At 29.9% G+C, this 25474-nt stretch overlaps 3 protein-coding genes across 6 annotated transcripts in view; 2 read left to right on the forward strand and 1 right to left on the reverse strand.

Annotated features, from left to right (window-relative positions):
* The first annotated feature begins 455 nt into the window (after positions 1 to 455).
* On the forward strand, positions 456 to 3092 carry CPSF2 (cleavage and polyadenylation specificity factor subunit 2). Its single transcript, XM_065499151.1, has 5 exons — positions 456 to 724; positions 782 to 1705; positions 1768 to 2225; positions 2279 to 2523; positions 2581 to 3092. The coding sequence occupies exons 1-5, from the start codon at positions 576 to 578 to the stop codon at positions 3055 to 3057; spliced, it is 2253 nt and encodes a 750-aa protein (XP_065355223.1). The 5' UTR covers positions 456 to 575; the 3' UTR covers positions 3058 to 3092.
* A 403-nt stretch (positions 3093 to 3495) lies between these two features.
* Positions 3496 to 5598, reverse strand: Slu7 (Pre-mRNA-splicing factor Slu7). The gene is made up of 4 exons (XM_065499152.1): positions 4948 to 5598; positions 4664 to 4892; positions 4424 to 4607; positions 3496 to 4357 (listed from the first exon to the last, which is right to left on the reverse strand). The coding sequence occupies exons 1-4, from the start codon at positions 5543 to 5545 to the stop codon at positions 3560 to 3562; spliced, it is 1809 nt and encodes a 602-aa protein (XP_065355224.1). The 5' UTR covers positions 5546 to 5598; the 3' UTR covers positions 3496 to 3559.
* Positions 5599 to 6278: 680 nt separating this feature from the next.
* gzl (godzilla E3 ubiquitin protein ligase) overlaps positions 6279 to 25474 on the forward strand; it is a 35911-nt gene continuing 16715 nt past the window's right edge. For 3 of the 4 annotated variants that reach the window (XR_010575876.1, XM_065499154.1, XM_065499156.1), the window contains exons 1-2: positions 6279 to 6734; positions 24227 to 24654. The gene's annotated coding sequence lies outside the window, so the exon portion shown is untranslated. Of the gene's footprint in view, positions 6735 to 24226; positions 24757 to 25474 lie in introns of all 4 variants that reach the window. The other variant, XM_065499155.1, reaches the window with a different exon arrangement.

Raw genomic sequence — 25474 nt, forward strand, 5'->3', positions numbered from 1 at the left:
ATAAAGTGAAGTGCTGTCACCTTGTTAAATACGCCTTGAGTTATTTCTTATTTTCGGTTCTACGATCTTATTTTATTCAAAATTTCATCAGAAATATAGCTGATATTTTAAAGAAAATGTAATCTAGGTGACGGACCACATCAAAAAAAAAAAACAAAAAAAGTTAGCCAAAAATTAAAAAAAATTGTCAACATTAATATCTCTTGAACTAAAATATATAACCCATACATGTATGTTTGTAAATTTTGAACATATTTTCAAGTACTATCTAAATATAAAATTTCTTGACATTCGGATAAAAACTGATTTTGGGGCCTTCCTCTAGCCCACATTCCAACTACGAACCAATGTAAATACAAATTGTTAATTTTATAATGATATCAAATTAAAGTTTTCCGAACCCTTTATTTATATTTTGCAAGCTAACAATTATCTGTGAATGCTAACGAAAAAAGAAGAAGAGCAAAGAAAAACACCGGATTTTGTGAAAATCGTGCACAAATTTTTGTTTATTTTTGTTAACGTTAAATAAAAGTTTATAAAATTATTAATTTTAAGAAAATCAAACAGTAAACATGACTTCGATTATTAAACTACACACCGTTTCAGGGGCAATGGATGAAACACCTCCCTGTTATATACTACAGATTGATGAAGTCAAAATAATGTTGGACTGTGGTTGGGATGAAAAATTTGATGCCAACTTTATCAAGGAAGTTAAAAGGTTTGTTAAAATAACATGTTTTATTCATATTTAATAACAAGGTGAATATAATCTTAGACACGTGCACACTATCGATGCTGTTTTATTGACTCATCCCGATGTTTATCATTTGGGTGCTTTGCCTTACTTGGTGGGCAAGTTGGGTTTGAACTGTCCAATTTATTCTACTATACCAGTGCATAAAATGGGTCAAATGTTTATGTATGATCTCTATATGTCTCACTTCAATATGTATGATTTTGATTTATTCTCTTTGGATGATGTGGATGCAGCTTTTGATAAAATCATTCAGCTGAAGTACAATCAGAAAGTTTCCTTAAAGGGCAAGGGTTATGGTATAGCTATAACACCTCTACCGGCTGGCCATATGATTGGTGGTACTATATGGAAGATTTTAAAAGTCGGAGAAGAAGATATTGTCTATGCCACGGATTTTAATCACAAAAAGGAACGTCATTTGAATGGTTGTGAATTGGAGAGACTACAAAGACCTTCTCTACTTATAACGGATGCATTTAATGCCTTGTATCAACAGGCCAGACGTAGGGCGCGTGATGAGAAGCTTATGACCAATATTTTACAAACTTTGCGTGGTAATGGCAATGTACTAATAGCAGTAGACACGGCTGGTCGTGTGCTGGAATTGGCTCACATGTTGGATCAACTGTGGAAGAATAAGGAGTCGGGTTTAATGGCCTACTCTTTGGCCTTGCTTAATAATTTCTCCTACAATGTCATAGAGTTTGCTAAATCCCAAATCGAATGGATGAGTGATAAACTGATGAAAAGTTTTGAGGGTGCCCGCAACAACCCTTTTCAATTCAAACATATGCAACTGTGTCACAGTCTGGCTGAGTTGGCTCAACTACCCGGACCCAAGGTTGTGTTGGCCAGTGAGTCAGATATGGAGAGTGGTTTTACCAGAGATTTATTTGTACAATGGGCGGGTAATCCCAATAATAGCATAATATTTACCTCTAGGTAAGTTTTAAACTAAGTACAAGCAAAATAAACAATTATTAAATATATTTACTGGATTTTAGAACCTCTCAAGGAACCTTGGCCATGGATTTAGTGGAAAATCATACGCCGGGTAGAAAAATCGAAATTGATATTAGACGTCGCATAGAATTAGAAGGTGCCGAACTGGAGGAATATTTGCGCATACAGGGCGAAAAAGTCAACAGACTTATAGTGAAACAGGATACCGAAGAAGAAAGTAGTTCCGATTCAGAGGATGACATAGAAATGAGTATTATAACGGGAAAGCATGATATTGTTATAAGGCCAGAGGGTAGACAGCATACAGGATTCTTTAAATCGAATAAAAGGCATCATGTAATGTTTCCCTTTCAAGAGGAGAAAATAAAATGTGATGAATATGGAGAGATTGTAAATTTGGAAGAGTATCGCATAGCCGATGTGGCATACGACAATCTCATGGATGAAAATAAAGATAATGTAAAAAAAGAGGAAATAAAAGGCGAAAAAACTGAGGATGGTAAGTTGAGCATCATTTAAAATTTAAATAGTTATTGTATACCAACATTTTAGAGGTGCAATTACTGGAGAAACCCACCAAATGTATAAGTCAACGTAAAACTATAGAAATAAATGCCCAAATCCAACGGATAGACTTTGAGGGACGCTCTGATGGTGAATCAATGCTAAAAATCTTATCACAATTGAGACCGCGTCGTGTTATAGTTGTGCATGGTACGGAGGAAGCAACCCAAGCGGTAGCTAAGCATTGTGAACAGAATATAGGAGCTAGAGTTTTTACGCCTCACAAGGGAGAAGTAAGTTTTTGTAAGGTAAAACAAAAAATGTTTTTATTTTTAACGTTTAATTTGCAGACCATTGATGCTACCACGGAAACCCACATTTATCAAGTTCGTCTCACTGAAGGCTTAGTTGCTCAACTACAATTCCAAAAGGGCAAAGATGCCGAAGTGGCCTGGATAGATGCTCGCATTGGTGTACGCACTCAAGCTATTGAATCGTCCAATACGTTACAAAATAATGCCGCCGATAATGATGTCACTGAAACGGGCAGTAGTGATGAAAAGACTCTTACTTTAGAGTCTTTGGATAATGATGATATACCCGTACACAATTCAGTTTTGATTAACGAGCTAAAACTATCGGACTTCAAACAAATCCTAATGCGAAATAATATTAATTCGGAATTTTCTGGCGGTGTTTTGTGGTGCTGCAATGGCTCTTTAGCCCTTAGACGTTTGGACACTGGCAAGGTGACCATGGAGGGTCATTTGTCGGATGAATATTACAAGATACGTGAATTGTTGTATGAGCAGTATGCCATTGTTTAATTAAATGGAAGTTAAAACAAACAAAAAAGTGAAAAGTGTTTTTAAAAACCAATTGAAAGTGAAGAGTAATCTGATGATTATTTGTACTAAACCAAAATTCAAAGCAATTAACTTTTGAGCTCAATAAATTTTACGTTAATTTCGTATTCAGCATAATTATTACAAACAAAAAATATTTCCATTCTATGTGTATTGGACAAAAATTTAATCATTCAAAGGTTGAATGAATTTTATTATGAATTCACTCAACATTGAATGAATTCTACTTAAATAGAAGTAGAATTAGCTTCATTCAGCTAATATGGTTGGTTATATGAAATAAAATGCTGAAATTTTTAATTCTGAATTAAGATTTTAGTTAATTAAGCTTAAATTGAATTAATTAATTCAAAAAAAGCTCCTTTGCCTAGATATTTTGAAATAACGCAAAACCAAAAATTGTTTGAAACTCTTTATTTCTTAAAAACATTTTATTACACATTTTATACAGCATCATTTACATCTACTTGTCCATAAATTGTAACATGGGATCCTCGTCCCTTGTACGTTTACGTTGCCATTCTTCAATATCTTCTTCTGTGGGTGCCTTGACATCATACATACTATTGTATGGCCGTTTTCTATCATCCAGCAACTCTTTAACAGATTTCTTATCTTTGTCTGATTTACCTTTGGCTTTCTCCTCGAAACGTCTTTTTTCTTTGGCCAATTTCTTCTCCTTCTTTCTAAGTTTTTTAGCTCTCTTCTTTTCACGTTTCTTCAATTTCTTTTTGAGTTTTTTATTTTCCAAAGCAGCCTTTTGCAGTTCTGCTTCATCTTCCGAAGATGATGAAGAGGAAGAAGAGCTAGATGATGAGGATTCTTTGTCTTCCTCTTCGTTATTAGACTTGCTATTAGCCTCTTCCTGTGGTATTCTTGAACTTGTAGAAGCTGTAGACGATTCCTCCTCATCTTTTTCCTTGGTAACTGTTGCTAAAGCGGGCACTGGATTCGGCATTTTAAATTCATTAACCGTTTCGGGATCTTTCATGCCCACACAATAGGAATTCTTTATAAATGATTTACAGCATTTATAGCCCCAGCGGCCACCATTCCAGTAACTACCCCATACAGTCGTATGATTATTTATATATACATTTTCCTCATAAATACTACGAGCTTTTGGCTTTTCCATGCCCTTAATAACTTTGCCACTACGAGAGTATTCTATATATTCTTCAGTTTGGGCGAGTAGTAGAGATTTTGGGGGAGCCTCTAAATGCTCAACTCCACCATATTTCTCCACAATGTGTTCTTTAGTCTAGAAATTATGAAAAAAGAAAATTAGTTTCTAAACTTTTTTTTTTAAATTCTTATTACAACTCACACTTGATTTAAATTGATCTTTCTTTTTGTCATATTCCTTCTGCAATAGTTCCAGCTTTGTGGGTTCGGCCAGCAAATGCACATCTACACCTTTGCCATGAGCCTCCCAGGCAAACAATTGGGCTTGGGAATGTTTTGTGGTATCACCGCTAAAGCGCACAAAATTTTCTCCCGCAAATTCAGCTCTATTAAAATAGCAATTTATAAATAGCAGTCATTTTGATATATATTATGTACTTACTCTTCTTCTGCTGTACTAGGATTGGGATTGTCACGCATAGATCTTGTTTTGGGATCATAGTAGGCCGAATTTGGATCCAGATTTCTTAGATATTTGGCGGTATCTTCTCTTATACGCAAATTACGCACTGTAATACGCTGTTTAGAGTCTACTTTAGTACCCGGCATATCAACTTCATCCACATATTTATCTTCATTGTTCTCATCATCAGATATTTCCGCATCAGGATCTAGAAAATGATCAAAGTTTAAACAAATATAAATTTTTTTTAGAAAAAACCTTACCATTTTTTAATTTTTCTGCCTTTAATTGCCTTTTGGCTTCTTCCACCTTCTCAAACTCTTCAATAATTTCCCGATGATTGGCTGGATCATAGGAACTCCAGCGATCTCTTTTCTCATCATAATTCACTGAATTATCCTGCGCTATATGCTCATCATGCACCACTATGGACTCGGCAAATTTCGCTATAACCTTGCGTGGCCTCTCCAAACAATCTTTACGCTTATGACTCACGGCTCCACAGTTTTCACAGGCTCCCTTGCGAAATTTCGTAACCAAGCGACTGGTATCAACACCTTTGGGAGCCATACGCTCCAAAGCGCCTTGATCTTCATCGCGCTGGGGTCTTTGATGAGTCAATGTGGGTCCTTTAGCACCATAATACCAAGGAGCATTCGATATGTATTGTGGTATATGAGGATTAATGTCACGACCTTCTTCATCCACCGCCGCCGGTGCAGTACCAGCTTTACGAGCCTCCTCTAGCTCTTTGGCTTTACGCCAATCTTCACGCGACTTTTTCTTGGGCTCCTCTTCTTCGGCTTCATCTTTACTGTGTATAATTTGTGAAACAGGCGTACGCACTGTTTGAGAACTCATTTTTTTTTATTAATTTGTGAGAAATTTACAAATTTTTCTCGTAAAACGTTGAGTTTTTCCACAATAAAAACAAATGCTTGTTCTTGTTTTGAATAAGCATTCACTTTGAATTGTTAACTTAAGTACTATTATATGCAACTAATCGTTAAAGTGTTGCCAAACTTTGTACAATAATCGGTAAAATTCAAGCTTAAAAACGTATTTAGATTTGAAAGAGCAACTAATTTGTCGCCTGTCCATATTTTCCGAGTTATGGGCATTTGAGGTTTAAAGTTTAATTTTATCATAATTTTGATATTTGTTATCGAATTGAAACATTTTTTATATTTATTGAAAGCGAAATAGCTTTAATACTAACTTTTAAAATCTCAGTTTTATTGGTAGTCGAAAATGAGCTTCAAGCACTGTTCAAAATATGGAATAAATCAAGATTCCAGTAACAGTTTATATTTTAAAATTTTTTTTCTGTTAATATTTATATATAAATACAAAAATTAATTTAAATATAAGTTGTTCAATAATCTTTATTTATAATGTTAAAAAGTTTAATTTATGTTGAATATTAAAATTTCACAGAATAAATATTATACATATAGAACGAAAAAAGATTTTTTATCTTCCGCGTGTTTCAGAAACCCGCTTCCCAAAACAAATTGAATTGCTGTAAACACAAACGTATTCAATCTAATACTTTCTACAACACTGTTACTACTAATTTTTACAACGCTGTCAGCAAATTCAATTAGAATCATCAGTCTTCTTTTTTCCATTTTTCTTATAGTGTATTATTGGAGTGAAAAAGTTACGATAATTCAGAAAATATCTAATTGAAAATTATAAAAATGAGTTTTCCTACAAGGCAATTAACTTTACTTAGCCGTAATAGCTAAATCAAATAAATAATTGCTAAAAAATCAAACGAAAATCAGCTTAAACTCCTCGACAAACAATCAAACGCAATAGTAATTGGAAGACAAAAGAGCCCCGTAAAAAAACGCAAAAACAACATACAAAGAAAGACAGCAAGAAAAACAAATAGTAAAAAAAAATAAAATTGTAAAACGAAAAATAAAATTTGTGTGTTTATATTTTTTTTACAAAGAATTTCTATAACAAAAAAATATACTACTACTACTTAATTAAAGTTTAGTTGGTCAAGAATTCATTAACAACATACAATTCCAATCAAGTAAGTAAGAGAAAAAAATAAATGCATGTTTTTTTTTGTATTGTTGCTTTGAGGTGCATAGAAGAAGAAGAAGGAAATCTGAGAAAACAAATTAATAAAAACAAAATATCAATAAAAATTTCACCACCCACCTATTGTTATTGTATTATGTGTTGTTTTTTTTTTGTACGGTTTTCGATGCCTCTCTCCTTATTTTTATTCAACTTATAAAAAGAACTCCCCCCTACTGCATAGCTATACACAAATATAATAAATACCGTGAGTGTTTTTGTAAAGATTCAACACTATAAATATTTTAATTGAATTTCTAAAGAAGTTTTGTTTTGGCTGTGGTGTTTGTCTATTTTTGGTGTTATTGTTTTTAAGTTTCCTGAATTTTAAAGCTCCCCACCAGCTACTACAATGTGTTTTGTTGTTAGTGTACATATGTATGTGGTTGTTGGGTTTTGTGTGGCTGCCTGATGGTATTTAACCTTGTAATGTTGTGTGTTTTAGTGGTTGTTGCTGTAATAATATTGAAGGTTGTTTTATAGTCTGGACTTCTAATAGTGTAAAATAATTTGCTAAAAAAATCCACCCCCCACCCTGCAGTCATTGTTTGAAAAGTTTAAGATTGTTTTATCTGTTCAAGAGGTGTTGACCTTAAAGTGTCCCTTCTTATGATTATTTGATTGCATTTGGATATTTATGAATTGAAAATTGTATTTGTAGTGTGAAGATGTAAGGAAAATGTTTAAATTTAAAGAATTTTATTAAAGATGATGTATATATTGTGCTTTAAACTATTAATTGTATAACTTTATTAACTAATTTAAAATTGCATTCGTATTTCTCAAGTCCGCCAACATAAGAAAACTGCAGACACCTTTGGCATTCTCATAAATTTGTTAAAATGTCATCGGGGAACATTAGCTATTTCTGTACGCAATAGAAACCCACCGGTTTTATTTTGATGACATTTTACTGAAAATTATGATGTTATGAACTTCAAAAACCAACTTTTACCTAAAGGATACAGGCGAATACTCATTTCTCCTACTTGTTTTTTAATATTAAAATGTTATGTACCAGTTTTGGTCTGATTTTCTATACTGATAGATTATATACCAACTGTTCAACAAGTTATTCTAAAAATTAATACATGAATTGAATGAAATATTTCACTATCTATATGTATTAATTCCTGTATATTAATTATTAGTTATTAAAGGCAAAAGTTTTGTCATAACTGCACTAAAATGATGTCAATATTCCCGTGCCTGCTGAGTCAACAATGTTATATGGCCTTACAATTCCCCTATCGTTGGGAAAAGAACAATAAATAATCAATAATATGTGAAAATGAAAACTGATAGTTGATTTAGTATTAAAAGATTAGGTTGTTTGTTACAAGTTTATTAAATTTTTTGGATGAATAACATTTCTACAAGAGTTAAATACCTCTATGTTTCATTTTTAAATTGTTAATTCGTTATAATTAAAAAATTATTATAATGTATCATTGTCAATGCGTAATTAGTAATAATGTAAAGTATGAAACTTATCTTGATACTCCTTAATAAATGGTATTATTATCTTATATATAAAAAGAAGTGTACATTTTGATGTCACCACTAACTGCGAAAACGGGTCGATCGATTTCAACCAAAATTTTAGGGTACGTTGAGGATGGTCTGTAGATGGTTTATGTGAAGTTTGCACGAAATCGCCATAGTGGTTCCGTGGCTGAACCGATTTTTATCAAATTTTCAGTGAATCTTCAGATTTTTGATTTTCGGTCTGTGGGCGGAGGGGCGTGTTAAAATCAAATTTTTACACTATACCGCTAATGACACTATACCTAATGATTTCAAGTAATTGTGGCCAAACTTTTGCAAATAAAAAAAAAGTTAAAAAATCCCAAAAAAAATTGTCAAAAAATTATTTTTTCATTCGAGAAATAAATGCTACAACTTTGTCAAATGACCACTTCAGTGTTTCGGGTGCGATGTCAGGTCGGGGGAGTCCGTGCTTTTTTTTCTCCGACAATGTATATTCAAATCGAGATGCAATATAAAACAGAATTATTGTAAGGGCCAGCAACGCGGACCGGGTTCAGCTAGTAGGCTTATAAAATCTATAATATGTACATAGGAACGGGCATATAGTCATATGTATATAAAGAGTTAGATCTACCATCGTTTAATTGTTTCATCATTACAGTGCAGCAGTTTGTAGTTTGTTATATACAGTGGTTGACAAAACGATGGAAACTTTTCCAAATATTCCATATGTAGGCCAAAATTTAAAATATTTTTTTAAAATAAATTTTTTTTTTTAGTATTTTACTTGTATAGTTTTACATATTTATATAAATTAACTGAAAAACAAACATAATTATTATATTCTGAAAAAAGAGAACAAAATTAAAAATATTCACTATTTCGCTACTGACAAAACAATGGAAACTTTTAAACTTCTGCAAGAAATAAGTGTAAAACGAAAATAATATTTAAAAGAACGATGTAAAAAGCATACTGTTTACAGTTATTTTATTTTATTTTTAAATTCTGGTAATTTTTCACAATTTCTTTTTCTAAGTTTTTCTTTTTCTAAAGTTAAGATTTGTGAAGACTTAAAAAATAATATAATTAACGATTTTTAAGCTGGTTTAAAACAAAAAAGTATCTGTGACAAATATTCAATGAATAAATCAGCAGTTTCAAAAATTATAAAGAAATTTCGTGAGACCGCTTCTGTAAAAACTCAACATTTTGGTGGAAGACCTCATAAGACTACTCCTAGACAAGATAATTTAATAGCGAGAGAGTTTAAGAAATTCTCAAAAATAACTCCTCGAGAGGTTGTTAATAGCCTAAAATTAGAAATAAGTACGCGAACAGTTAGTCGCAGGGCAAATGAGGCTGGCTGGTCTTGGTTGCTATCGTCCTGTGAAAAAACCACTCATTTCTAAAAAGAACCGTTCTGCTCGTCTACAATTTGCCTGGTCGATACAGAAATGGAATACTGTCCTCTTTTCTGACGAATCCAAATACAATTTAAGAGGCAGTGATGGGAGAACATTTATAAGACGACCAAAGGGAAAAAGATTAGATCCAAAGTACACAAATAAGACTGTAAAGTTTGGCGGTGGCAATATTATTGTATGGGGATGTTTTTCAGGACAAGGTATGGGCCCAATTCATATTATAAAAGATACCATGACAGGTATAGGATACAGAACCATATTAAACGATGTTATATGTATATACATACGCTGAGGAAAATATGCCCCTAGTTTGGAGATTCCAACACGAGAACGACCCGAAAAGTTTGAAGTGGCCTGCCCAATCGCCAGATCTCAATCCCATAGAAAATCTATGGGAAATTGTAGATCGTAAAATAAGGACCCAAAATTACACCAGGAAGGAAGATTATCGGAGGCGGTTATAAGGGAATGTTAAAATATTTCAAAGGGACCATAGACTCTTTAATTGGTTCAATGCATCGTCGATGTGTAGCAGTTATAAAAAATAAGGGACACCCAACAAAATTTTGAGTTATTGCAATATTTGTTAAAATAATACCTAAGTTTCCATTGTTTTGTCAATGCCGTAATAAAGAAATCTTTTAATTTTGTTTTCTCATTTTTTGAATTTAAATAATTATGTCCTTTGTTTTTTGTTAAATTAAGTTAATAAAAGTACCTATACAAATAAAATACTACAAAAATGATAAAACTTTTTAAAAAATTATTTCAGATTTTAGGCCACTAATGAAATATTTGGAAAAGTTTCCATTGTTTTGTCAACCACTTTATTTAGTAGGTTTTATTAACCATAAGGGCTCGGTTATGTACATAAATGAAGAACTAATAAAAAAACAATTAGGAATGAATATTTCTTTTTATTTTTATATTGAAAATGTTTTTCATATACCCAAAATTGGCGGCAATGTAGCAACTATAAACTTAACTAACCTAACTAAATAGTAAATCCCCTTTTTACAAACAAATTAATTAACAAAGACTTCTTAGCGACGCAAATTCAGTATGAAAACACAAATAATCATTTGTGTAAAATGCCTTTTCATTTGTTTCCCTCACGACACTAAATCTAAAGTCTACTAACATATGCTGGTTGGTACCAAAAACCCATGATAAGAATAGTCATAATAAATCTGTTTTTCTAAACTACTGGTCGATTGCGAAATTATGCATGAATTTCAATAAAATAGCTAAAATTGTAGGCTATTTAAATTTCGAATTTAAAATCGAATTTTTCTAACTTATAAAATTATTGTAAAAATTGCACAGTTGCTAAAATTATAAAATCAGTTAAAAATTCCTAAAAATTTTTTTTTTTAAATTTCGAATTTTAGTTCGAATTTTTCGAACATTCAAAAATTGCCTTTAAAAGTTCAAAAACTATAAATTAATTTTTAAATTATATTTTTATTATGGAAAAATTTTCATAAAATAGATAAAATTGTAGTTTTTTTTTAATTTTCGAATTTAAGTTCGAATTTTTCTAACTTATAAAATTATTGTGTAAAAATAGCACAGTTGGTTGGTAAAATGATAAATTCAGTTAAAAATCCTTAAAGAAAATTTTTTTTAGTTTTCGAATTTAAGTTTGAATTTTTTGAACATTCAAAAATTGCCTTGAAAAGTGTAAAAACTTGAAATTCATTTTTAAATTATATTTTTATTACGAAATTATGGAAACATTTTCATAAAATAGATAAAATTGTAGTATTTTTAACTTTCGAATTTAAGTTTAAATTTTTCTAACTTATAAAATTATTGTGTTAAAATTGCACAGTTGGTAAAATGATAAATTCAGTTAAAAATCCTTAAAAAAAGATTTTTTTAATTTTCGAATTTAAGTTTGAATTTTTCGAACATTCAAAAATTGCCTTGAAAAGTGTAAAAACTAGAAATTAATTTTTAAATTATATTTTTATTATGAAATTATGGAAACATTTTCATAAAATAAATAAAATTGTAGTATTTTTAACTTTCGAATTTAAGTTCGAATTTTTCTAACATATAAAATTATTGTGTAAAAATTGCACAGTTGGTAAAATGATAAATTCAGTTAAAAATCCATAAGAAAAAGATTTTTTAAATTTCGAATTTTAGTTCGAATTTTTCGAACATTCAAAAATTGCCTGGAATAGTACAAAAATTAGAAATTAATTTTTAAATTATATTTTTATTACGAATTTATGGACAAATTTTCATAAAATAGATAAAATTGTAGTATTTTTAACTTTCGAATTTTTCTAACTTATAAAATTATTGTGTAAAAATTGCACAGTAGGTAAAATGATAAATTCAGTTAAAAATCCATAAAAAAAAGATTTTTTAATTTTCGAATTTTAGTTCGAATTTTTCGAACATTCAAAAATTGCCTTGAAAAGTGTAAAAACTAGAAATTAATTTTTAAATTATATTTTTATTACGAAATTATGGAAACATTTTCATAAAATAGATAAAATTGTAGTATTTTTAACTTTCGAATTTAAGTTCAAATTCTTCTAAGTTATAAACTTATTGTGTAAAAATTGCACAGTTGGTAAAATGTAAATTCAGTTAAAATTTCCTAAAAAAAAGATTTTTAAAATTTCGAATTTTAGTTCGAATTTTTCGAACATTCAAAAATTGTTTTGAAAATTGTAAAAACTGGAAATTAATTTTTAAATTATATTTTTATTATGAAATTATGGAAAAATTTTCATAAAATAGTAGTATTTTTAACTTTCGAATTTAAGTTCGAATTTTTCTAACTTATAAAATTATTGTGTAAAAATTGCACAGTAGGAAAAATGATAAATTCAGTTAAAAATCCATAAAAAAAAGATTTTTTTAATTTTCGAATTTAAGTTTAAATTTCTCGAACATTCAAAAATTGTTCGATATGTATGAATTTTCATAAAATAGCTAAAATTGTAACTTATAAAATGATTGTTTATAAATTGAACAATTGCTAAAATGATAAATTCACTTAAAAATCCATAAAAAAAAGATTTTTTTAAATTTCGAATTTAAGTTCGAATTTTTCGAACATTCATAAATTGCCTGGAATAGTACAAAAATTAGAAATTAATTTTTAAATTATATTTTTATTTCGAAATTATGTATGAATTTTCATAAAATGTCTAAAATTGTAACTTATAAATTGGACAATTGCTAAAATAATAAATTCAGTTAAAAATTCCTAAAAAAAAATATTTTTAAATTTCGAATTTTTCGAACATTCAAAAATTGCCTTGAACTGTGTAAAAATTACAAATTCATTTTAAAATTAAAGTTTTATTTCGAAAAAAAACTGATTTTTTTAAATTTCGAATTTTTCGAACATTCAAAAATAAAAATTGCAAAATAATTTTTTTATTTCGAAATAATGATCGAATTTTCAAAAATTATTATTATTTTGAAAGTTTTTGCAATATAAATTTATTACATCCGGACGTAGTGAAGTAGGTTAAATCCATAGGATGCGTGGACTCATACAGTCGAAGTGGCACAATTCCTTGGACTTGAACAACATGCTAAAGCCCCTGATTAAATATTGTAAAATTATTTATGCTGCTACAACAACAACAGAGAGAGTTTTCTGCATCGATAGAAACAAATAGTAGTCGGACGGGGCAAGGTCTGGACTATAAGGCAAGAAGCAACTTCTTTCTAAATAGTTTTTAACAGGTATGCAACATGTGGATGAGTGTTGTCATAAAGTAATTTTACGGTTTCATGACTGCGAGCATTTTCTGGATGTTTTTCGCCCAATGATAGCATCAAACAAATCAGTTGCGTTTGGTACAGGTTCCTTGTGATGGTCTGGCCAGATTTCAGCAGCTCATAATAGATAATAGGATCCTTTTGTTCTCATCAAATACAGAGCATTATTTTAGCGCCATGTTTATTTGGCTTTGGTGTCTATGCTGCTGGTTGGCCTGGCTTCACATTCGACTTCTTACTCTTCGGGTTATCGTAATGGATTCATTTTTCATCGAAAGTAATGATTCGGTGCAAAAATTTATTTCTTTTTATAGCGTTCATGCTTAATTTTGGACATTCAAAATCGTATTTTCCAATTTCCCTGACTGTTGCTTGCAAACGTTTTGAAATTGCTGACAATCTTCATGGAGTAGTGCCTCCAATGTTTGGTCCTCAAAAAACTTGTTTAAACACTTTCTTATTAGGACAAGTAGGGCAGTTACCTCCCTTAACAAAAATATAATCAAACGCATTTAAATTATGGTAAATTTTGATTTAAAATACTTAAATGGCTTTTAAACAATTTTTTTAAATAAAAATTTATATTTGTTTTAAAATACACAAAACAAATAATAAACGAAACTAAAATTTCTGTATACTCAGCAAAAAGACAAAAAGTCTGCTATAGTTTTGATATTCTTTTGAAATGAATTTACACACAAAGAATAATACAAAAAAACCCAACTATTATACAAATAAAAAGAAATATCAGCTAAAAAACATATAAATAAAACAAAACAAGTAAGAGATCTATATTCGGCTGTGCCGAATCTTATATACCCTTCACCAAATTATACTTAAAAATATTTTTATTTAAACAAAATCAAAAATTTTTTTTTAATGTTTTAAAATTTTAAAAAAAAATTTTTTTTTTCAATTTTTTTTTAAAAAAAATTTTTTTTTTTTAAATTTCTTTAATTAATTTTTTTGGAAAAAGAATTTATGACAAAAAAAAAAATTTTGATGAAAAAAAAATTCGGGTTAAAACATATTTTTTTTTTCCGATTTTGACCCATTGTAGGTCCAACTTACTATGGTCTTATATACATACGTCGTTGCAAAGGTCTTTGAAATATCTATCATTAGATATCCATATTGTCTATAATAATGACTTAGTAATCCAGATATAGGTCAAAAATCGAGGTTGTCCTAGTTTTTTCCTTATATCTCAGCCATTTGTGGACCGATTTCCTCGATTTTAAATAGCGACCGAGCCGGAAGAATTTCGGAGATATTGGTGTATGAATCGTGTATGTAAGTTATTTGGGGGCTTCGGAAAGTTGATTTCAACACACAGACGGACATGGCTATATCGATTCCGCTATCTATAACGATCCAGAATATTTATACTCTATGGGGTCGCAAATGAAAAATGTGTAAATTACAAACGGAATGACAAACTTATATATACCCTTGCCACTCATGGTGAAGGGTATAATAAACAAGCAAGAGTGTTATATTCGGCTGTGGCGAATCTTGTAAACCCAACATCAATATGTGACAATAAAATATATTTCTGATATTGGAGATATAAGGGGGTAGGGTTAATTATGGAATGATCTTCACAAAAGTTGGTAGAAAGATTTAGGTTTCAATTTTAATTTCATCATGCTATTAATAAGACAATTATGAAAGTTCAGGTCACTTTCAAATGTTGCCCGATTTTCATCATTCTTTACAGTATAATTTCTGAGAACTTAGAATTAATTTGTGCAAAATTTTATCAGGATTGTCGCATAATCAACATAATTATGACAGCTCAAACAGTATTCCAGGCGGACATTTGTATGGGAGCTAAGTGAAATCATGGACCTTATCAATTGAAAGCTAGCTGCATTCGTTAGGGCCCTATAATGTCAGACGAACGGACATAGCTAGATTGTATTAGAATCTTATGAGGATCCAGAATATATATACTTTTTTGATGTGTTACAAACTTAATGACAAAATCAATATAATACGTCTTATCTTTATTGATGGTGGGTATAATAAAATGTAAACAAATCACAAAAATACGACGACTACTATACTAAAAAAATTATACGATCACAAAATTGAAAAAAAAAAAACACAAACAAATACGAGTATTTGAATAAAAACACGTTGCACTGCATTCATAAAATAAAATATTTTTAACTAAAACTGAAAAATAATAAAAAACAACAACAGCAAACCAAAACCAAAACACTCGAGCTTGTTTTGTACACACAAATTGATTAATAAAGTTACAAAGAATAATATAAAAAATTAAAAAACAAAAAAAAATTAATGCTCGTACAGACGACTGCTGTAATGTAATAATGAATGACTAATAATAAGAACAAATAAAAAAACAAAATAAACTAAACTAAAAGTAAATAATAGAAAAACGTCTATTATGGTAAAATACAAAATGGTAAAAGTTGATATTTAATATACAAACTAATTTAATACAATTTCAAGATTCTGGCAAAAACTTTTAGTAGCTATTATTAATATTTGTTAAATTATATTGAAATTAAATGCAAAATATGCAATGCTTAGCATTTTTTAAACATTAAATTAATGTAATGCCTGAATAGTTATGCAATTATTGTAGTTGTAATAAAATAAAAAAAAATTAAAAATAAATAAACAGGGTCTGTCTGTTCATTGGCCTGAAAGTTTTTGTTAAGGTAATGCACGTTTCAGTTTTTATACCCTACACCACCATAGTGGAGAGGTTTTTATATGATATGGAAAATGCAAAAGCGTGTAAAGAAAAATTTGGCTCACTTAAGCGGACATTGTCTGCCTCAGCTAGGGATGCTAAACGCGGAATCCCGTTCCCGAAAATCCCGGGGTTTTCGGGATTTTCTAAATCCCGAAGCCCGGGATTTTTTAATTTTATGTCCCGGGGTTTACGGGATTTTCCAAATCCCGTTTTTCATAAATAAATAGGGGAATTGTAATTTTTGTGTGACTTTTTCATTCATTTTGACATTCTACATGTGATGTTCAGCAAAGTTGTTAAGATCAACTCCTGCTAAAATATAGTTAATAAAGGAAAACGGTATTTTTGGTTTTCCTTGAGTGGGGCTTTAGAAAATCAATTCTTCAACTTTTTTTGTAGGTTATCTAACAAAACTCAATTTAAATCCTCTTCAAATGAAATTGATTTTATCTCAGATGAGGAGCTCGAACAAACTGAAAATATTTCGATTGCTAAAAGGCTAAAAGATATTATTAATAAATGTAAAAAACCCAAATAACAATAACGAAACCAAATTATAATGTTGATTTTCAACTTGCAAAATAAATAGATTTTATTTCTGAAGTAACAAGAGGAAAATACTTGCAGATTTGTTATAAGTATTTGCAAACGGGTTTGCCAATGTGAAAGATGGAATGTGAAAGATGTTTTTCGGCAACAACATATGTCGAAAACAAAATTCGTTCCAGAATGGCAGATGTTTATTTAAAATAAACACTTTTTTATACTAAAGTTCGGTTTTTCACCAGTATGTCGATTTTTTTTCACGAAAAATCGTATAGCAGAAACGCATTCTACAATTCTAAGAAGAAACCATAGGTCTAAAATCAAATCCTATCTTGCGTATTTCGTCTTTTATCCAATGATATTTCAGTATATATTTTTTTATTAAATAGTTTTTTTTTATTGGATAAAAGACGAAATGCGCAAGATAGGATTTGATTTTAGACCTATGGTTTCTTGGGGATAATTTCTTAGAATTTTGCGTAGATTGCGTTTCTGCTATACGATTTTTTACGTTTTGATCGTCCATACAAATCGACCCGGCCTAATGTACATACTTTATTGTTATTTCTTCTTATATAATGTACCCATGCAAGTATTATCTGCTTCTTAGTGTCTAATAAAAATTAATTGCTAAATAAAAAATTTACTTTCAATTGTAAAGACATAATTATGTACGTTTCTTTCTTATAATTTTCGGGATTTTAGATTTCCCGAAAATCCCGAAACCCCGGGTCGGGATTCTTTACCAAATCCCGAACCCCGGGATTTTTAAAAATCAGTCCCGATTAGCATTAGCCGTATACAAATTTGGCTAATTTTGAAAATACTTAAGGTTTGAGTAAAAAATTCTAAAAACTCAAAATCTCCTTATCTGTATATCCCTATATGGGCAATACCACGAGAATGCTACAACGACTGAAAAAATAAAAACCCTTGAAACTTTTTTTCTAAATGATTTGAATAGGAGAAAATAATAAAATGTTACTATGTGAAAGTATTTAGATCCATGGTAGGCGTTCATATTGTTCAGCTTACGATGATTTTCGTCAAACAACCCGAATGTGAACAAAAGAGCGTAATAGAGCGTAAAAATACACACAATTCATTCAGTTTCTTGATGTTGTTGTGGATATTTTATTTTTTACCCAAAAGAGCACACAAATTAAATGCCTCTTTTTGCCTACCAATGATTTAGATCATATTACAACATTTTAAAGACAAAAATAATAGTTTAAACTGATTATATTTAATTTTTTAATGTTTTAGGCTAAAATTGCGGTGAAAACTAGGCTCCCAATTATCTTGTAGTTTGAAATGAATTTGACTATGATTGTTTTTTTGCTATTGTCAAATTGTTTATTGAAACCGAATGTATATTTTCTATTCACTTTTTTAGTTTTTGTATACATACAGTGGTTGACAAAACAATAGAAACTTTTCCAAATATTTCATTAGTGGCCTAAAATCTGAAATAATTTTTTAAAAAATTTTAACATTTTTGTAGTATTTTATTTGTATTGTATACTTTTATTAACTTAATTTAACAAAAAACAAAGGACATAATTAATTAAATTCTAAAAATGAGAAAACAAAATTAAATGATTTCTTTATTACGGCATTGACAAAACAATGGCAACTTAGGTATTATTTCAACAATACCTAATTGTCTAAACTTTGCAATAACTCAAGATTTTGTTGGGTATCACTTATTTTTTATAACTGCTACACATCGACGATGCATTGAACCAATTAAAGAGTCAGTGGTCTCCTTTGAAATATTTTGCCATTCCCTTATAACCGCCTCCGATAAATCTTGCTTCCTGGTGTAATTTTGGGTCCTTATTTTACGATCTACAATTTCCTATAGATTTTCTATGGGATTGAGATCTGGCGATTGGGCAGGCCACTTCAAAACACATACCTCGTTGGATTGTAACCACTCGGTTACAACCCTAGAGGTGTGTTTCGGGTCGTTGTCGTGTTGGAATCTCCAAACTAGGGGCATATTTTCCTCAGCGTATGGATACATAACATCGTTTAATATGGTTCTGTATCCTATACCTGTCATGGTATCTTTTATAATATGAATTGGGCCCATGCCTTGCCCTGAAAAACATCCCCATACCATAATATTGCCACCGCCAAACCTTACAGTCTTATTTGTGTACTATGGATGTAATCTTTTTCCATTTGGTCGTCTTACAAATGTTCTGCCATCACTGCCTCTTAAATTGTATTTGGATTCGTCGAAAAAGAGGACAGTATTCCATTTCTGTATCGAGCAGTTTAAATTATCCCTGGCAAATTGTAGACGAGCAGAACGGTTCTTTTTAGAAATTAGTGGCTTTTTCACAGGACGATAGCAACCAAGGCCAGCCTCATTTGTCCTGCGACTAACTGTTCGGGTACTTATTTCTAATTTTAGGTTTTGTTTTAAACCAGCTTTAAAATCGTTAATTATTTTATTTTTTAAGTCTTCACAAATCTTAACTTTGCCATTTTCGTTAACTTTGAAAAAAAGCAATTATGCGAAAAACTTAAAAAAATAAATTGTGAAAAATTACCAGAATTTAAAAATAAAATAACTGTAAACAGGATGCTTTTTACATCGTTCTTTTAAATATTATTTTCGTTTTACACTTTTTTCTTGCAGAAGTTTAAAAGTTTCCATTGTTTTGTCAGTAGCGAAGAAATAGTGAATATTTTTAATTTTGTTCCCTTTTTTCAGAATATAATTGATTATGTTGTTTGTTTTTCAGTTAATTTATATAAATATGTAAAACTATACAAGTAAAATACTAAAAAAAATGTTATTTTAAATTTTGGGCTACATATGGAATATTTTTAGAAGTTTCCATTGTTTTGTCAACTTCAAAACTGCGCTTTCGGTTTTAAAAAATTTAAAACCGATTGGTTTCGGTTTTCTGATAATTTATTAAATATTAAGTGTTATAGAAACAAAATTAGTTGATAATATAGGAAATGCTGTATAAATTTAAAAGTCAAAATTGACGGGTTATGGCTTAGTGAATGCGATTAATAAACCTAAAAATTTAAAATTAGGCACACATGATTCTGAATGAATTTGAATTCACAAAAGGTGACTTTCTATAATAATGGAACCAGAAATATGAAATTAGACATTTACAATTAGATTCACAAAGGGAGACTTAATAGTACTATTTCTTTCTTCTAATTGGGGCGGCGAAGCCAACCGGGTCAGCTAGTTTGATATATTTTTATAAAATCTACATTGAATCCAAATTCCATAAAATTAATCTTTTTCTTTCTTTTAAATTCCTTCTAAATGTTTTTAATTTATTTTTATATTTCTTTTAAATCAAATCACTAAAACTTATGGGGAGTGTCTGCTTTGTTTTTGTCATAATTATTTTAAGCCTGCATTAATTATATTTTTTGTTTATTAAAAAAAAAGTATTTTCGTCACAACGTAATTCTTTCAATTTTGTGTGACTTGTTTTGTATTGTTTAATTTTATTATTTGTTTTAAAAAAAATTTGGAAGCAACAATGTTATTGAACTTAAAAATTAATATAAATTAAAGCATATTAAAGCGATATTTATATAAAACTAGCAGACCCGGTGCGCTTCGCCACCCCAATTAGAAGAAAGAAATAGTACTATTAAGTCTCCGTTTGTGAATCTAATTGTAAATGTCTAATTTCATATTTCTGGGTATATTATTATAGAAAATGCAAAATGTGTTCCTAATTTTAAATTTTTAGGTTTATTATTATAAAATATTCAAAAAGTACCATTGCAATAAGGAAATAGTACCACTGATTATCACTTTTAAATTCGCATTCACTAAACCATAACCCGTCAAGTTTGAATTTTAGATTTGTATATCATTTCCTATATTATCAACTAATTTTGTTTCTATAATACTTAAGATTTAATAAATTATCACAAAACCGAAACCGGTCGGTTTTTAATTTTTTAAAACCGAAACCGCGGTTTTGAAATTCTTTGATTTTTTGGAAACTCTAGGTCCATTATTATAGGAAATTCAAAAAAGTACCATTAGAATATATAAAAAGTACCAAAAATCCCCCACTTGTGGTTTCCCACTCACTCGGGTGGGATAAGCTTAATTTCATGGCTTTAGGTTCATTGGTGTAGAAAATACAAAAAGTACCATTCGAATAAAGAAAAAGTACCAAAAAGTCTCCCCTAGAATTCTAACTCACTTAGGACCATGTAGTATGCTTAATTTCATGTTTTAAGTCCATTGCTATAGAAAATTAAAAAAAGTACCATTAGAATAAACAAAAGGTACCATGAGGTATCCGCTTGAATTTTCAATCACTTAGGACCATATACGCTCAATTTCATATTTCTAGGTCCATTATGTTATAGAAAATTCAAAAAGTAACATTAGAATATAGAAAAAATACCAAAAAACACCCACTTGTAGTTGCTCACCACTCGGGTCCGTATAACCTTTATTTAATGTTTCTAGGTTCATTGGTGAAGAAATTACAAAAAGTACCATTTGAATAAAGAATAAGTACCAAAAAGTTTCCCCCTAGACTTCTCACTCACTTAGGACCATATATGTTTAATTTCGTGTTTCTAAGTCCATTGTTATAGAAAATTCAAAAAAGTACCATTAGAATATAGAAAAAGTACCAAAAAGCAGCCACTTGCGGATTCCCACTCACTCTGGTCCATATAACCTTTATTTCATATTTCAAGGTTCATTGGTGAAGAAATTACAAAAAGCACCATTCGAATAAAGAAAAAGTACCAAAAAGTCTCCCCCTAGAATTCTAACTCACTTAGGACCATGTATGCTTAATTTCATGTTTTTAAGTCCATTGCTATAGAAAATTAAAAAAGTATCATTAGAATAAACAAAAAGTACCATGAAGTATCCGCTTGAATTTTCAATCACTTAGGACCATATACGCTTAATTTCATATTTCTAGGTCCATTATATTATAGAAAATTCAAAAAGTACCATTAGAATATAGAAAAAGTACCAAAAAGCACCCACTTGTAGTTTCCCACTCACTCGGTTCCATATAAGCTTTATTTCATGTTTCTAGGTTCATTGGTGAAGAAATTACAAAAAGTACCAATCGAATAAAGAAAAAGTACCACAAAGTGTCCCCATAGAATTCTCACTTACTTAGGACCATATATGCTTAATTTCATGTTTTTAAGTTCATTGTTATAGAAAATTCAAAAAAGTACTATTAGAATAAACAAAAAGTACCAAAAAGTCTCCCCCTAGAATTCTCACTCACTTAGGACCATATATGCTTAACTTCATATTTCTATGTCCATTATTACAGAAAATTCAAAAAGTACCATTCGAATATAGAAAAAGTACCAAAAAGCAGTCACTTGTAGATTCCCACTCACTCCGGTCTTAATTTCATGTTTTTAGGTTCATTGGTGAAGAAATTACAAAAAGTACCATTCGAATAAAGAAAAAGTACCAAAAAGTCTCCCCCTAGAATTCTCACTCACTTAGGACCATATATGCTTAATTTCATGTCTCTAAGTCCATTGTTAAAGAAAATTCAAAAAAGTACCATTAGAATATAGAAAAAGGACCAAAAAGCCCACACTTGTGGTTTCCCACTCACTCGGTTCCATATAAGCTTTATTTCATGTTTCTAGGTTCATTGGTGAAGAAATTACAAAAAGTACCAATCGAATAAAGAAAAAGTACCAAAAAGTCTCCCCCTAGAATTATCACTTACTTAGGACCATATATGCTTAATTTCATGTTTCTAAGTCCATAGTTATATAAAATTCAAAAAAGTACCATTAGAATATAGAAAAAGTACCAAAAAACCCACACTTGTGGTTTCCCACTCACTCGGTTTATATATAAGCTTTATTTCATGTTTCTAGGTTCATTGGTGAAGAAATTACAAAAAGTACCATTCCAATAAAGAAAAAGTACCAAAAAGTCTCCCCCTAGAATTCTCACTCACTTAGGACCATATATGTTTAATTTCATGTTTCTAAGTCCATTATTATAGAAATTTCAAAAAGTACCATTAGATGAACAAAAAAGTACCTATAGTACAGTTCACACATTTTGGTACCTAAATATTATCCCCTATTCCTAACACTAACTTCACTCAAATACATATCAGCTAACTTTAATGTCGATAACTGAAATAATTTAAATTTTAAAAAAGTACCATTAGGAGAAAAGTACCAATTTCCCTTTTCTTTCCCCTCAAGTTTGAAATTTAAAAATATTCCATTTTGCCAAAATTGTTTATGCTACAGGCATGTATCAAAATATTAAAATCTGTGTTAATGTGCCCAAGAATAAATATGTTTTAAAAAAAGTACCAAACTGTTTACCCGGATTTGGCCCAATATACACCTTGGTACTCGAGTTCCAAATAACACCCTCTTAGTTAATTTTTATATGAATCCAGGAACCAACATTAAAAAAAATTATCAAAATTGGCTTAATAATTTCAAATATAATGTATTTTCCCGATTTTATCCCCTTTTTGGTACTTTTTTTTATCCCCATTGAGGTGGTACAATTTCATTGAAATAAATTTCTGTAACGTGGTGGGAGCTCATAATAAAATATTCGTATGTCTATGTCAAATTATAGAAAAACATATTTTATGAAAAAGTACCAAAAAATTAACACAATTTTTATCCCTTAAAGGTTCGAATTTCCAAAAAGTACCAAACTTATATTTTTTATTTTTTGTTAGTTAAAGAATACGATTTAAAATTTGTTTCTATGTTTATTGGTTTAAAAGATACATAGGGTGCAAAAAAAGTACCAAAATACAGTTTTTACCCGTTTTCTCCCCTAAAAGTTTCGAATTTCCAAAAAGTACGAAACACCTGTCAGCTTATTTTTTAAATGGAGTAACATGCTATTTTAAGTTTTTTTATATCTTTATTAGTTTTGAAGATATAAGGTTACCGAATTTACCCGTTTTTACCCTTTTTTACCCCCTAAACGTTCGAATTTCCAAAAATCCCTTCTTATCGGATCGTTTTGGGGAGGGAGGAACCCACAGTTAAAATTTCGTGATTCTAGCTTCAGCCGTTTGGGCTGTGCGATGATGAATCAGTCAGTCAGTCAGTCAGTCAGTCAGTCAGTAACGTTACTCTTTTATATATATAGATTATATGAATGTGTGTAGGTACAATTATGTATGAAGAGGTGGTTGATTGGTTGGTTGGTTGGTTGTTTGGTGTTTTGTGGTAGCATTGATGGCTGACCAAGATAATGAAATTATTTCAAAGGCACTCAGAAACAAACCAGACCAAAGAAAATTAAATAAAATACCTTCAAGTTTTTAATCTCAGCAGCCATAAAAAACGCAATGTTTTTTTGTTTTTTTTTTTGGATGAATTTATTTATAATAATAGTATTTTGTTTTTATATTTTAATGTTTGATTTTTTTTACTTGTTTTTAATACCAACCATATTTTCATTTTATTTAATTATTGTATTTTATATTACAGTTTACGATTATTGCTGTTTAAACACCATAAATTCATGGGCATACAAATGCAACTTGTAAATAATTATTTTATAATCAAACATCGTCATCAGCAGCTACAGCAACACGAACAACAACAGCAGCAGCAGCAACAGGAACCCAATAAAGAGCAACAATTTAGAAAACGACAACAAATATTTGATCCACTTTAAAGATTTCTTTGTTTGAGACAGTCTGCCTGCCTGCCTGCCAGCCAGTCGTCAATAAAGTCAACTTTAAACAAAACAAAAAAAAAAATACAAAGTCTCAGCATACAACTGCAGCGACAGCGAGTAAATAAATAAATTTATTTATTTACAAAACATAAAATAAAAATAAATAAAAGGAAATTCAAATAACAACATCTATAACAATTGCTACAAGAACAACAATATCATCAGAGAGAATAACGTATGTAGAAGAGAATAAGTATACAAAACAAAAACAAAAACACAAGTGTATTTGTTACTTATAACTTCTGACAGCCAGCCCACTTATCAAATTTAAAGACATGTAAGACAGAGATTTAATTTTTTGGTTTCATTTTCATGCAACTAAAATAGCAGATAATAGAATTATGTTTATTGTTTTTAAATATTTGTACTCCATTAACTCTTTCAGCCACGCTTTTTTTTTGTTTATAAGTTTAAAATCCAAAAAAAAATTGCATTTTTACTTTAATTAAGGTTAGTTTATTATAAAAAGTAAGAAAAATTAAATCAAAACATAAAAAACTAACCCATTCCAAGGTTTTTTGTGTAGTGGGGTGGTTAGTTTACTAACCACCGTCACTATGTCAGCGCCACGTACAATTTTTTTTTTTTAAATCGAATATTTTTGATTAAATTTTCTGACCAAACAAGCGAAAGTAACACTGAATTCGATAAACAATAAATACTATGTGCTTTTTTATTGAATGGGTGAAAGTCTCTTAAAAAAACTGATTTTTACAATATTTTCAAATTAATATATTCATCTAATCAGAGCACCTGACGGCAAAGTTTTGCAAAAAAAACATAAACGATGACTTCAAAAAATTTAATTGTTTAGAAAAATTCCAATAGATGTAAATAAACTATGTTTTAAATGCTATAAAAAAGGTGGTTAGTAAAGTGACCACTAAACCGCAAAGAGTTAAGTTTCAACACAAAACCTTGTTTTTAACGAAGCTTCGCCTTCGTGAGAAGGGTATATATAAGTTTGTCATTCCGTTTGTAATTTCCACAATATA

Source organism: Calliphora vicina, chromosome 1 (genome assembly GCF_958450345.1).
Source record: "Calliphora vicina chromosome 1, idCalVici1.1, whole genome shotgun sequence".
Lineage (NCBI taxonomy): Eukaryota > Metazoa > Arthropoda > Insecta > Diptera > Calliphoridae > Calliphora > Calliphora vicina.